This window comes from Festucalex cinctus, chromosome 3 (assembly GCF_051991245.1).
Source record: "Festucalex cinctus isolate MCC-2025b chromosome 3, RoL_Fcin_1.0, whole genome shotgun sequence".
NCBI classification, from domain to species: Eukaryota; Metazoa; Chordata; class Actinopteri; order Syngnathiformes; family Syngnathidae; genus Festucalex; species Festucalex cinctus.
Window position 1 is genome coordinate 26136822 of NC_135413.1, and position 12370 is coordinate 26149191.

The 12370-nt window shown below is 40.5% G+C and overlaps 1 protein-coding gene across 11 annotated transcripts in view; it reads left to right on the forward strand.

The window, feature by feature from the left end:
- LOC144016251 (pleckstrin homology domain-containing family A member 7-like) overlaps nt 1–12370 on the forward strand; it is an 87312-nt gene that overhangs the window by 30996 nt on the left and 43946 nt on the right. For all 11 annotated transcript variants that reach the window (XM_077517123.1, XM_077517124.1, XM_077517127.1 and 8 more), the window contains one exon: nt 8713–8796. In XM_077517123.1, the coding sequence (XP_077373249.1) occupies nt 8713–8796 (84 nt within the window). The remainder of the gene's footprint in view (nt 1–8712; nt 8797–12370) is intronic.

Here is a 12370-nt window from a genome sequence, read left to right on the forward strand (position 1 = left end):
TCACACCTTTCTTTGCAAATATCCCATATTATAACATGGAAACCCGTGGTTAAGAAAGCAAAGCAGCCAATTTATGTAGGTATTTCTTTTTATGGCTAAATTTAGCTGTTGTGGCTTTAAATGTGCGCTTTGTAGTCCAGAAATTATGGTAATAAGTCACTTTTCCAAAAGATGACTCCTTTCACACATATTTAATTAGAGTTATTTTCTGTGTCGCGCTGCCTATTTTTTATTTAAAAAAAAAGATAATGTCAGCGCACTGAGCTCTGACAATAATAGAACTTTCTACGGTGATTCTGTGTCGTCTTGTCAGAAGTCTCTGCGGCCATGACGGCGTTGACTCTGCTGGGGAGTGAAAGCAGTTAAATGGGCCAAAAGCTTCCAAACACGTTTGTGCCGCTCGTCTTCCCCGGCGTCATTCCTCTCGCAGCCTCCTAATGAAGCGTAACAGCTCGTTTGAATACGCCAGCTTTTCCCTCTGAGGTCCAAATGCACAGGACGACGGTCGCCGCTGTGTATGCTCAATTTCAGAACTGGAGCACATAACTGCAGACCTAAAAATAGAGATTTTCATTTTTTTTTAACTTTCTGTGCTGTGTTGGGCAACTTTTTGATAGTATGCCTGGCTGGTTAATAAATAGTGCTGTATATATTTGTGTCCCTAATGAGGGAACTAATGTGTTTATTTTGTAAATGCAAGTGATGAATGTAGATGAGTGGAGCTACATACTGAATATTTAAATCAAGGTCCCCCACTGCTTTGTTTATTTCATCATCTTTTATAGGCAAGTAGTTTTTGGTCAGACCTATAAAACCCTTGTTACAGTAGTCCAACCTTTGGAAAATGAACACATGATCTTTGATTCTACATATTATCATCAGCTGATAATTTTAGGTATCATTTAAAATAGGAATAAGCAGTAGATTTCCCCACAATTTATTTATTTATTTATTTACAGATGATCAGTTTTTTTGTAACCCTTTTCAACTCCTGACAGTAGAAATTATGTCCTTCATGTTAACTGGACATTTATTAACCTCCATTGTACTATTTCCATCTTTGAAAGCCAATGCAGGATAAAGTTGATTTTTGGCATTTACTGTAAGGTCCATTTTACTACACATTATTAGCAAGGCCTTTGACATTATCTGTATAGTTTATTGCGTAGCACCCAGGTGATAAAATCGGGGCGCCAGTGTGTGCGCGTGTTTGTGTGTTACATCATAATGGAGCACTGCTGGCCAGTAAACTAGTCATTTATCACCAGTTAGGGAGCTTTAGGCAGTCGTACCGGCAGCCCATTATCAATGTCGATGCCGGACAGATCCTGCCATTGTCCAAAGCCCCCGAGCCGACACACAATGAGGAGCTTAAAAAAGTGCAAATGGGGTCGGCTCAGGAAAGTACGCGTCACACGAGCCGCTTCATTAGCACCGTGCAAACATTGACGCAATGTTGGAATTTATATAACACTAAAACAAACTTTTTTTTTTTTCCCGAGACTTCCTGAAATCACAAATATAGAGTGATTAAAGCTCCAGGAAAGGTTAAAATCTTTTTTGGGGCCCTGAGCATTAGGTGGTGGAATTACTTTTTATTATGACGCTTCTGACTGATTAGTCAACAGTTTGTGGGCGCCAACATGACAGAAAACTTTCGGTTGCTTTGTCATGTGTGTTGTTCCAGTTCGTTTTGTTTTGTATTTCAAAGTAGGACCTTTTGTTTCTTTGAACTAGAAAGCATATTAGGCTGAGACACAGCAAAAACAGGTAGTAGATTGTGGAATGTAAGCAGTGACTGCTTGTGCTGCATACGTTTGTGTCTTAATCGGTTCATGTGGTCCCTTCAGAATTCAGTGATTGTACGTATTGCTTAATCTGTGTATGTTAATGCAATATGTGTGAAATATGTCATTACATTTGGCAATGTAGTAAAATCTGAACATGGCAGTAGCACAATGTGGCGGTCGGACATTACCGCTGTTGCTAAATTTAGATTGTAATCGCGTGTGATGTATCATGGTGGAGTCTTAATTTTCTTTTATCCACTTTTTGGTTTATAGCTTAGCTCCAATAGTCAATTTGAGGAAGTGAATAAAGGCACAAGGACACGACACATCTTCCTGGCTCATGGCTTGCTTTTATGTGCATGCCGTCAAAAGTTTTTATAGTTTTGAGATTTGCTATGATAAGGAAATAAAAAAATAAAAAATAGCCCCTGACACCTGTTGACAAAAAATTGTGTGGAAGTGTAACCATGCCTAAAATTGAACAGGAAGTCACTGATTATGGTTTGAATTTTCTGCCATTTTGGGCAAATTGTATCACTACTTGAGTTTTGAATACCTTCCAAAGTCCCTGTAAAGTGACATGATAGGTTTGTTTCTAAATACATTACGCAGTACTTGATGATCATTTTGAGAAGACGGAGAACTCTGTAGTACTGAATTGTGGCGATAAAGCATGAGTCACTCCTCTCCCAGTCTATAAGAGCATGAGCTGCCCAGCGTTAATGTATTTGGTGATCCAAATTTGGCAGGACTGTTAACAGCACTCTTCTTTGTGATGTGTCAAATTTACAGACATTTATTTTGCTTTAAAGGGTCTTCTATGTACTGTGGACACACTGTTCGTACCACTATAGCGCAATGTGTGATTTCTGGCTTCATTTTTTCCGACCCAACTTTGGCTTTGATTCAGATGTCAGACACACACACAGATGCACATTTCGTCTCCTTCAGAAAGGACCCTTCAGGACACTGTGAAATGTTTTGAATGTGAATGCGCTGCCGACTTGTCATCTATTAGCATGCCAGGCTGTCAGTCACCATGCCGACTGCCTCTTTTCTTTCCTAAAAGCTCTATACACACACACACACACACACACATACGATATTTAGATGAGGTGTTGCTGGAAGTACTCTAATCTCCATCTGCCACAACATCCTAGCGTCGTTTGGAAATATCTACGGCGCTGGACATGAAAGTGGAGGGGGCTTATTTAAAGCTAAAGATGGTCTCATCTAGATGTTACCATGGCAACAAGATGTCCTGAAGCAGTCTCCTGAGGGGCCCGGGTAGTTTTCATCTGTCTTACGGCATCACAATGCAAAGTAGTCACAGCTCAGGCTGCTTTTTTTTTTTTTTTCTGATTGAGCGTTTGTAATACGGACTACCCAACCCACTCCGTCGCACTCCCAAACCAGACGCAAATACAGACACAATCAAGAAAGCTCATCAGTGTTGAAGAATCCGTGTGGTGCCTCACAGCAGTGCTACAATTAAGTGCCACTTTACCGCCCTAACCCAAAGTGACAGGTTGAAGAAAGAGCAGCGGAAACAAGACCAAGCAAAGTGGAATTAAATGCTTTGAAATGAGCAATAAAAGAGACCCCAAGGCAAGAACGCTATTGATTTTTAGCAATATCTCCTGAAACAAAGTTCAATGTCACTTATTTAGTTACTCAGTTCCTGCAGTTTTAAACCTGTATTTACTATATTGCTCAACAGTAAACTGAAAAAACGATCACTTGTTCAACCTCTGTTGTAAGATCAGTATGAATTTGTTTGGTCAAATGTTTTTTTTCAATCAAAGTCAGTAAAGGCATGATTATAGGACGTCTTGATCCTGAGTGACTTATCCAGTGTTGTTGGGGTGTGTTAAGCGTGATTTTGCTTTTCTGATCTGTTTGGAAAATGGTCAGTCGATAAATTTTAAACACGTTCAGTATTACTGTACATGAACACACCAAAGTTTATTATTTACTCATCGTGTGGGGCACCGGGGTCGCTTAAAACAGTTTGGTTAAGATGTAAAAAAAATAGCTCTCGGTAAAGCACTGTGTCTACCATTACATGCCAATCGACAGACTGACCTTTAATAATTAATGTGATTCTTTTCATTTCTTCTTCCACCAGCACTGCCGACAATGGGATTAAGTTTTAGCAGTCGCTAATGCCTGATTTACATGAATGAATTAGAATTAAGAACATAATCCTCTGCCTCTCCTTTACCTCTGCAACATCCATCTCTCTCAGTGTGTAACCAATGTTTATGTTCCATCCGCTAATTAACATGAATCCTCATTCCTGTAGTTTATTTTGGAAGAGCGGCTTCATTCTGTTCGTTTACTACTGATGTGGACTTACTGTTGCATATTGTTCTGAGCAGCCTGGATGGTGTGTATCTCTTGAGCTTGCACATCTGCGCGTTTGTGTTGCGTCCCCGGGGCTTCTCTTTCTCCACGTTTTGTCATTTGTCATCAACCAGAGCGATGGAGTGTGTGAAGTGTTTACGGCGTGAGATGAGCATTAACGCCTGTCTGAGTGTTTCCCCTCATTTGTTGTCAAGTTGAATCACACATTGTTGAGTCTCCTCAGATAGATAAATGACAGACGTAGGGAATGATGGTGGCATGACAGCAATATCCAAGCGGAGTGTCTTACAGACAGTGCTTGACAAATTTATGAGACTACCTGTCATTGAGACGAGGGCAGCATGCATCAAGATGTGGTTTAATGTGCGGTCTGAGCTTTTGATGCTTTAAATCTACCTATCTATCTGCCTACGTACCAATTTACATGCATACAGTACTTGTTTAGCACTATAACTAACTACTTAATATAACTTTCCTAGCTAGCTAGATTGCTACCAACCTATCTTACTAAGAGCTGAAACGAATAGTCGTCTATTTGCCTTGATTACTCCCTGTTTAGAACTATAACTACCCAACGTTACTTTCCCAGGTACTAGGTAGCTAGATTGCTATCAACCGCTACCTACTAAGGGGTTGAACCAACTAGTCGTCTACTTGACTTTATTACTCCCTGTATTTAGCACTATAGCTAACGACCTAACATGACTTTCCTAGCTCGTGAGGTAGCTAGCTAGATTGCTACCAACCTACCACTAAGGGCTGAACCGACTAGTCGTCTGCTTTATTACAACAGTGAAATGCCCAACAAAATGGTCTTAATACGTCTGTGTGAGTCAAAATAAGGTATTTGTGGATGAGAGCAGTGCAGGTTATCTTTGCTAGCTTTGACTTTTCTAAGTGCCGCTAGTTTTGAAATCATATGCGCCTAAAAACGTATAAAAACGTTCTATTTTAATTATTGCCATGGTCCCAAAAACGTATTTATAAGTTTTTTTGTTTTGTTTTGTTTTTAAACGCTAGGGCATACAGAAGGCTTTGATGCAGCCTCTGACCTGAAGATGTCACTTAAATCAATGGTAGTTATTGAAAAAAAAAAAAAAAAAGGCCAGAAGGTGGCAGCAGAGTATAAGAGATCAACCAGGGCCATGTTGCAACAAGCCATTTTCCCCAGTGTTTTGAACAGGTTTGTGAATAATGATGAAACTTGGCTACATTCTAATGCTAATTGCTGAAAAATGGAAACAGAAATATACTTTTTAAAATATGCATAAAATATGCATTGTAAAAAAAAAAAAAATGTAGTTGTTCAACCCCTACAACCTCCCCTCCTTACCAACCCACCTGTTAAGCATCTTGTGGTTCATTCATGCTTTTCTGAACTTCTCTTCATAGGCGCCTGTGAAGTTGCTTTCAGTCGCTCATCTGCTTGATTATGAGAATAAAAGAGAATTTGAAATGTGAGTGCTGCACTCTTGAAGGATTTCTCATCACTCAATAATTAGAACCACTCCACATTACATCACACAGTTTGACAAACATGCTTTTCAAGACCTGAGACACACCAGTGCATCGTTATCGGCTTCTTATTCGGTTTGATATATAACGGTGCAAACGTAAAAACACACTAATAAAGTACGCTACGGCTGTGATGTAATTCTCAACCTCACTTCCAATCAAATATTTTATGAAAACTAAAAGCTACACGCCATTATTTTCTCTAAGAGGCCAACAGGTCATGGAGCGAGGCATTGTATTACGGCTGTTTTAAAAGCCTCCTGGCTGGTAAATAGGTTTGCTTTACAGACAAAACATGCGTTCATCTTCATGTCAGTCGTCAGTGGATCTGAGTGGGAGTTATGGAGGACAGGACCTTTGACTGTAGGGAAGTCAGATGAAATTGTGTGTGTGAGAGAACTGGACTGTCTTAGTAGTAGAAGATGTTGCACCTCTCATCTCAGCAGACTACATCAGTTCATGCAACAGGCTAATTAGGACTGCACTCGCGGTGTCGGTGGGAAACCCAACAAATTATCCTCCGTGTTAGAACCACGAATGGTATCACACTTTTGGGATGCTAAATGACATTTGAGAGAATGACTGAGTGAATGAACAAGCATGTATGCTATCACCCCACTTGAAACCTGATCAAGAGATGATGGCAGCAGCAGAAATGTTGAGCTGAACCAAATGTGTCATCACCGTATGCTCGCTGGAATTCACTGATAGCAAGCGCAGGCCGGCTTGGAACTCAGCATGTTGACTCAATGTCGTGTGTGCGTACGTGTGTTTGCATACAACATTGCGTCTATTTCCGAGCGTGACGGCGTACTCGCGGCACAGTTTCATGCTCGGAGGGACAGACAAATGGTGAAGCCCCCAGAAGTAATCATGCGCACGGAAGGTAAACCATCCAAGTAAGGTCTGCATCCTGTTAGGGTTTATTTATTGGCAGTGCTTGGCAGTCTTGACATGGCAAGTGTGTGTTTGGGAGGATGTTTGTGTGCATGCTGAATTGTGTGTGCGTGTTGCCTGTCTTCAGAGGGTCTGTGGATGTTCTAATTTTGATCTCAGATTGTGGAAGTAGGCAGCAAAGTTGGGTGAGTGGCCACTGGTTCACTAGATTTGTTTTTAATATGCAGTTCCTAAACAGCATAACTTAAGTTCAAGAAATTCAGTAAGCATGTCTACGCGTGAGTAGACAGAAAAACGTGAATATTCGAGTCAAGTTTACCTGTCGCCTTACTTTGCTTTGTCGTCTTTGTAGGGTTAATTTTTCTACCTACTGTACCTGCTTTCAACCAACGCACGCACACACAGCATGTGCTGGAATGAGAATGACCTTGTCTCTCTACACGTTGCCCCGCCTCGCTTCACTTCAAATGCATTTCGTGTGGAAAAACCTTTAAATAGACCGGGCCTTCGACTCGGAGAGCACCCACTACCAGATAACTTAGAACAACACCGTCTGCCACACATCTGGTTTGCTGTCTAAAGGAAAACATGACGTCAGTTATGGGAAAAGGTGCACATCCACATCCTATTGAGGCTTTTCTGATACATGTATATCAGTAAGAGGGTATACATTAATGTCAAATGGAAAGGGAACTTGTACCATAATGCTGTTTGACTCCGTGGTAAAGATTCCAACTGTTAAGTGATGGATGTTTCTGTTCAGTCACGTGTTACAACAGGTGCAGCGTTGCCATGTCAGATCATATGTTGTGCATGTGTGTTTGCATGAGATGGGGTGGGGGTGGTGGGCAGCAGGATCGCTACTTGCTGTCATACGAGCGCCGGTCACAAACTAACCCCCCATGTTTACCCAACAAACATTTACCTCACAACCTTGGCACATGCCACATGGACATGGAGTAGCGGAAGGTCAAACACGGGGGCGAGACGACGACGACATGGCGACTCCTTGGCGGCGGACATTGTAGTGGTTCATAAGTTCAAACCAGAATGATTGGGAAAATTCAAACCCCAAAGCCAGTTTCACTTAGCAACACAAAACTTAGTATGGATTACTATCACGTGTAGACCTATCAACAGAGTCTCAGCTCACATTTTAGGGCCAATTTCGCCCTTTCAAAGGATCCTTAAAATTTTTTTGTATTGTTACCGAATTTGAATCTTGCATCCTACCCAAATGAGTGCTTCCAAATTTTGAGTGGTATTTAGTGTAGACAGTGGAGAAGTTTGATGATTTGCCCTTGGTACAGTAGCAACTGTGTCTATCATGAGTAAACCCACAAAAGTCTCAGAAGCCATTGCCAAAATCACCTACAAGGTCGGTTGTTTTAGTTTGAAGAAGCCATTTTAAGGTAATTTTGGTCAGTTCCAAGGGTCCACAAACATTGGACAACCATTTGTACCATTCTAGCATAATCATTCATAATACTGTAATCCAATTTCAATGGCATTTTGGACATTGGAAATATCAAGAGCGTTAGCTAACTTGTCTTTTTACTGTAACCTACATAAGATTAACGTTAACTACCATCTATGACTAAAAGACAAACCAACAGTGGTATCTTGACTGTCTTGAAGTTTCTTGAGCTACAAGCCGTCACACTGTCGATTTTGGACAATTTCTGATCTAATTCTAACACTGTTTCAGTGTTGGTATTTTTGGTTTGTGCCAATGCTAAAGCACGCAATTTAGTTAGCACTGGCTAACACTACAAGCTAATGCTACAACTCAAAACAGAAACTTTGTAATGATGTCCTGGCATTGCCTCTTTGAATACTTTGATGACTGTGTTCACAGCATCAAGGTGTCTTTATAACTTACTTTGATATATTAACTAGCCGTATTATTGTCGGCCATGTTGTTTATCTGTCATTGAATACCGTGGAAGCCCAGTCCTGCTGCAGCCAGTATTTTGTGCTGAGTCCACACAGGCTATACACTGGCGAGGACAGTGGGGTGAGTGGGCATGGGTGGGCCTTTTGTCGTCCCAGTTGTGTTCAGTCTGTTTGGTTTGTCGTCGTGTTGAGGCTTTGAGCGAACTTTGCCAACCTCCTCCGCTGTCTTATTTTTCTTTGTTTGCAGTCATAACCAGAGGAGCACCACCTTTCATCACCCTGTGACCGGGCGGGTTTCTCCAGAGAACATCGATTTTCTCCTTCAAGAACAGTGAGTGATGCGGTGTTGCTTCTTTTTAGGCCGATTCTGACTACTCTTAAAGTACAATAATGCATAATTTGCCTGCAACGTCTGCAGTGCAAAACCATTGTAGCTGTTTTTTTTTTTGTTTTTTTTGTCAGAATGTGCCACTTTCATCTCTTCACGTTTTGGTTTTTTTTTCTAAATAAAGTGGCAAAGTAGGAGAGATTGGTTGGTCAAGGACGAGCAGTTCTTCTGCTAGAGTGCTCTCATTAGTTGCAATCAGGAAGCTGTTAAAATCTCTTTCGCGCTCTGTTTCTGCGTTGGTTGTAAATAGCGGCTCGAGTGATTTCTGTGATTTTCTTATTTGAAATTCCACCATGTTGAATGATGCATATTGTAGACAGTTAGGTCCCTTAGAGAGGCGCAATCAGTAAGCAATTGGCAAGGTAAACAAATTATCACAGTTTAGCACAGTGCAATGTCTGAAATGTGCTGCCACCACCTTATTAGGGCCCGAGCAGCGGCGGCGGCGGTGCCGCTGCGAGGCCCTATTGTTTTTGTAGGAATTCTTCTTATTATTCTTCTTTTTCTTCTCCGCAAACAATCGCATTTTTGAGACACTAAACGTGACCGAAAACTCACCAAACTTTACACGCACATCAGGCCTGGCGAAAAATTTGATATTTTAAAGTCGCCATACATGATAACAGAAAAATGGCTCCTTAGCGCCCCCTACATAGGTTAAACGGATCCCTGTCCCGCTACGATTGTCCGACGGCTATGAAAATTGTGTGGCACCTGTAGCACATCCCAATGAACAAAAACCTCTTTGAAGTGTGTACCCTAAAATAGACAGAAAGTGAGGTATGAGTATTTAAATGTCCAATTTTTGCCAATTTTTGCACATTTACAGGGGTCATACTTTTGCCCGCTTCTCCTACACGGTTAACCCGATTGACTTCAAACTTGGGATGTACCATCTCAACACCTGGGACAACATCATTGTGAAAAATGAAAAGTTTTTGATATACTATATGACGGTGGCGGCGCATCAAATTTAGAGTTTAAAAATTCTTACTTCACGAAGCATTGCCGGTTGTACGTTTAATCTAGAGCTACGAAAATTGGTACACATATGTAACAGGCTATGACCTACAAAAAACTCTTTTTGAACCATATGCTAAACCTAACAGGAAGTCCACCATTTTGATTTATTTTGGAACGTGTTGCCATTTTTTTGGCCATTTCATTGGGGCCTTATTTTAACGAACTCCTCCTACAGTGTTTATCCGATCATCTTCAAACTTGGTGTGATTCATCTTAAGATGTTGAAGATGAAAAGTTATTGAAAGCTTTGTATTTCGTCGCACACTGTTGTCATGGCATGCACTGTTTTTAAAGGAAAAAAAATATCCTTAAAGAAGCATTCCCATTTGTACGAAGCAGCTAGAGCTACGAAAATTTGTAGACATATGTAACAGCCCAAGATGTACAAAAAAGTCTATTGGTGCCCTGTGCTAAACCCAACAGGAAGTCCCCCAGGGGCCGGGCATCACATTTTGAGCTAAAAAACTCCTCTTTAACAAAGCATACCCGGCTGTACGTTTCACCTAGAGTTACCAAAATTTGTAGAGGTATATAACAGCCCTCGAGGTACAAAAAACTCTTTTTGAACCATATGCTAAACCTAACAGGACGTCCGCCATTTTGATTTACTTTGGAATGTGTTGCCATTTTTTTTGGCCATTTCATAGGGGTCATATTTTAACAAACTCCTCCTACAGAGTTTATCCGATCATCTTCAAACTTGGTGTGATTCATCTTAAGATGTTGAAAATGAAAAGTGATTGAAAGTTTTTTATTTCGTCACACGCTGTTGTCGTGGCATGCACTTTTTGCAAAGGAAAAAAAATCTTATTAATGAAGCATTCCCAGTTGTACGAAGCAGCTAGAGCGACGAAAAATTGTAGACATATGTAACAGTCCAGGATGTACAAAAAAGTCTCTTGGTGCCATGTGCTTAACCTAACAGGAAGTCCCCCAGGGGCCGGGCATCACATTTTGAGCTAAAAAACTCCTCTTTTACGAAGCATTCCCGGTTGTACGTTTCACCTAGCGCTATGATAATTTCCAGGCATACATAAGAGCCCACGATGTACAAAAAAGTCTCTTGGAACCATGTGCTAAACCAAACAGGAAGTCCGCCATTTTGATTTATGATGGGATTTGTTGCCATTTTTTGTGGCCTTTTTCAGGGGTCATATTTTAACGAACCCCTCCTACAAAATTTATCCGACTGTTCAAACTTGGTGTGTTTCATCTTAAGATGTTTAAGATGCAAAGTAATCGAAAGTTTTTTATTTTGTAACACGCTGTTGCCATAGCAATGCATTGTTTGTCAAGTGCTGCTTTTTTTTTTTTATACACATGAAAACTCATGAAACTTTGCAAACACATCAGACTCGTCATGAACATGAATTTTCAGAGCTTTATTGTGCAATTTGCAATAAATAGCGCCCTCTAGACATTTTTATGAAGCCTTTCCGATTGTATTATTATGCTAGACCTACAAAAAAGTATTATGTAGCCATTTGCCAAACCAAAGAGGAAGTCCGCTATTTTGATTTTATTTTGGGAATTATACATCATTTTTGGCCTTTTTCATTAAACTTTGCACAGACAAGGCATGGAAAAAACTAACATTTTAAATGGTCCTTGTTCCATGTAACAGTTGTCAAGTGCTGCTTTTTTTTTTTTTTTTATACACATGAAAACTCATGAAACTTTGCAAACACATCAGACTTGTCATGAACATGAATTTTTAGAGATTTATTGTGCAATTTGCAATAAATAGCGCCCTCTAGACATTTTTATGAAGCATTTCCGATTGTATGATTATGCTAGACCTACAAAAAAGTATTATGTAGCCATTTGCCAAACCAAAGAGGAAGTCCGCTATTTTGATTTTATTTTGGGAATTATACATCATTTTTGGCCTTTCTCATTAAACTTTGCACAGACAAGCCATGGAAAAAACTAACATTTTAAATGGTCCTTGTTCCATGTAACAGTACCCCAACGTGCCAGTACCCTGACGTGCAAGTAACCCAACGTTGTGCTCAATAGCGCCCTCTATGCATTTTTATGGAGCATTTCCAATTGTATGATTCAAGCGATACACAACTAAAGATGACTTGACCAAGATTTATGAAAACTGGGAGGCATACCTATTAGCTTAAGACCTACAAAAGGTATTCTGTAGCCGTATGCTAAACCTAAAAGGAAGTCCACCATTTTGAATTTATTTTGGGAATTGCACACCATATTTTGCGTTTTGATTAAACTTTGCACACACAAGGCTTGTCAAAAACATTTTAGATGGTCTTGTCCTATTTGACAGTACCCCAACGTGCCAGTACCCCGACGTGCAAGTACCCCAACGTGGCCCGGGTTGCGAGGGCCCTTTATAGCTGCTCGCAGCTCTAGTTCTTCTTCTTTTTATTTGTTATTATTCTTTTCCGCAAACAATCACATTTTTGAGACACTAAACGTGAACGAAAACTCACCAAACTTTACACACACGTCAGGCCTGGCGAAAAAT